The 3,125-nt window shown below is 40.9% G+C and overlaps 1 protein-coding gene across 1 annotated transcript in view; it reads right to left on the bottom strand.

Annotated features, from left to right (window-relative positions):
• LOC111665624 (uncharacterized) overlaps window positions 1-915 on the bottom strand; it is an 8,947-nt gene extending 8,032 nt beyond the window's left edge. The window contains exon 1 of the mRNA XM_087177805.1: window positions 910-915. Coding sequence (XP_087033931.1) covers window positions 910-915 — 6 coding nt within the window. The remainder of the gene's footprint in view (window positions 1-909) is intronic.
• Between the last annotated feature and the right edge of the window lie 2,210 nt (window positions 916-3,125).

Genomic DNA, 3,125 nt, shown 5'->3' with positions numbered 1-3,125 from the left:
TTTGCAGTGGTAGGTCCCGCTGTCCTCAGAGTTGATGGAAGTGAAACGATAAATGCTATTTTGTCCTACAGGCGATGTTTGGTTTTCCTTGTACCAGGTGTAATTAGCTGCTGGGTTAGCATCACTGCTACAGGTCAGAGTCACTGAACTGCCCTCCACTATCTCACCAGAGGGACTCACTGACACAGAGAAAAGCTTTGGAGCATCTGGAGGAGATGATTTGACATGAGTTGATTGTGACATGAGCTTTTATAGCATTTAAGTGTTTTAATAGACTTAAACATAAAAACTGCTAAAGATTGTATTTTCATAAGCTTTGACTCACATTCCACATCAATAAATTTGTGATCAGACGTCCTCCTCCCCAGCTCGTTCTCAGCTGCACAGTAATACTGTCCAGAGTCAGAGGACTGGATGGAGTTGAACACAAGTTGTGGTTCTTTGTTGGGCAATGGTAGGTTCTTCTTGTACCAGGTGTAATTAGCTGCTGAGTTACTGTTACAGGTCAGAGTCACTGAACCGCCCTCCATGATTTCACCTGGAGGATTCACTGACACAGACGGCACCTTCAGAACATCTGGAGGAGAAAACATCAATATGTTTGAAGGATGGAGAAGCACAGTGAGGAGTGGAGGTTGATTCTTTCCTGGGCAGACATTATTGTTCTGATGGGTTACATAGTGGAGTAAACTCACACACTGAGGGAGAGCCGTAATTCTCATGTCCTCTAAAAGCACAAGAGATCACGTCTCCAGGATAAAACCTGTCTTTATAAGAACTTCCCTCCTTCATGATTTGCTCTCCATTCTTAAACCAGACATAGGAAAGACGACCAGCTGGACTGCAGCTGCTGAGACACTTCAGCTCTGCCTCGGTATAAGACTGATGGACTCTTATTAATCTGGTCACCTGCATCTCCAGAGCTGGACACAGGAGGAACAACCCACAATGTTATTGGTTAACAGCTGAAAAATACAAAACACACACAGATGTACAATAATCTTTATAGTTCTGAGTGAAACACTTTGAAACATCAGTGACTAATAATAATTTATACCCCAAACAACAGTGGGAATGGATGTTAATACAAAAGTTACAAGAACCATAAAATCTATTTTGGTGCTTTTTGTCTTTTAATTTTAGCTTGTAATCAGATATTTTTTGGACCTCTTTCTGATAATGCACCTTCTTATAATGTTTAAACATTGTCTATGGTTCAGTTACAACCCATTTATAAGAACTTTCAGGTTCAAAAACCTTGATCTGATGTTAATCCTCCTGCACAATGAAATGTGGTCACATTAAACATCAAATGTAAGTATTGTTATAACTATAAAAGTATATGTTTACAATGCGTTGTTGTGTTTGTCAGTTTGTGTTGATCTGTACCTGTGACAGTCAGAGTTGTACCAGGTAAACTGCTCCCCCATTCAAACCATAGTGTTTTGAATGTGAAGCGATAATCAGCTGAATCTCTCTCTGTCAGGTCAGTGATTCTCAGAGTGGAGCGTCCTCTCTCTGCTTCAAGAACCTGAACACGACCTGAATACTGGGAGTCTTTACCAAGATCCTCAGGCTCTGAGGGATTCTGCCAACGACGACTACGTTCAGGACTGAACCAGAATTTTGATTCAACACCAAAATAACTGTTGTAGGTACAAGAAATGTCGACTGATGAGCCTTTTGAGACACAGATTCTTCTGTCAGTGTAAGTCACTCTGTCGCAGGATCGACCAGAGACACCTGAAAGATAAAACCTTCTTTAAACTCACCTGTAACACCTACATGTTAAACACAGGGTTGTGTTGTTGTTAAGTTGCAGCAGAGTTCAAAACAATAAGATGATGTTAATATAGAAAGAGAAGAGTCCTCCATATTACAAATACATGCAGTCATGGGACGGTGCAATAGGTTGAATGTGCCACCAGATGGTGTTATGCAAGTTATAGACTGAAGTAAACTCACACACTGAGGGAGAAGGGAAATCCTCATGTCCTTTAAGAGCACAGGAAAAGCTGTCTGCAGAATGAACGTAGACTGAAAAAAAAGGTGTTTCTGTCCAACTCTTCTGTCCGTTCTGGTACCAGATGTAGGAAGAATGATCAGGTAGACGACAACTGCTGTGACACTTGAGCGTTGAGTGGAAGTAGATATTATGGTAAGATATTGACTTGATCACCTGCACCTGTAGACCTGGTTTTAGGAAGAATGAAAGGAAATATAATTTCCATTCAGCATGTAAACATGATGTCATTTTTTGTCCAATAGAAACAATAAATGGTGAAGAGAATCTCAATGACAATGTTAATGATCCACATCTTTAGTGGTGTCATCATGTGACCTAAATGCATATTTTTGATCATGTGATAACAAGTGGTCTTGAGCAGGAAGAGAAAGATCAGGGAGTCACATCCTACAGTAATGTCTATGCTCGAACTGAGAAGAGAGTTACCATCCTGCCCCAATATAAAACCAGCTGTCATCATGTGACCAAAAGTTCACATTAAAGCCAAGAGTCATTAGTAAGTGGACCTTTCCATCTTTCATTAACAGTGCTGTTTCCCTGATCTTGAAAATTTGGAACCAAGGAAATATTAAAAACGTTACCTGTGACAGACAAAGTGACTCCAGGTTCACCTGTATATTTCCCTCCTGGTTGGTTTGTAATGAACCTGAACTTGTACTCAGCTGAGTCGCTCTCTCTCAGGTCTGTGATTCTCAGAGTGCAGTCGTTCTCACCACAGTGATACTGAACACGACCTGAATACTCTGAGTCTGCTCTCAGATCCACAGGTTCATTATCACTGAATATAGTGAACCAGAATGTTTCTTCAACTGCAGTATCAGCATCATTTAATCTGGATGGGTGACTGTAGCTGCAGACTATTTCCACTGTTGATCCTTTAGAAGCACAGATGTGTTTTCGAGGGTAAGTCACTCCCCAGTCACTCTGACCCTGTATCACTGTAACACAGAGCAGCAGGAACCACAATCAGATTCACAACAACAGAGAGAAACTTTATGGAGGTTCTTCAACATGGAAACCTGCTACATGACTAAAATACATTTGTAAAACTACTTGGCTCCAACACTTCTCACTGTGAGTTTAAGACAAAGATGTCTGT

This window comes from Seriola lalandi, unplaced genomic scaffold, assembly GCF_002814215.2.
Source record: "Seriola lalandi dorsalis isolate HSWRI2012SDOR001 ecotype SW California unplaced genomic scaffold, Sedor1 jcf7180002054656, whole genome shotgun sequence".
Classification (NCBI taxonomy): domain Eukaryota; kingdom Metazoa; phylum Chordata; class Actinopteri; order Carangiformes; family Carangidae; genus Seriola; species Seriola lalandi.
The sequence above is the reverse complement of the archived record's forward strand: the minus strand, read 5'-3'. Positions and strand labels throughout refer to the sequence as shown.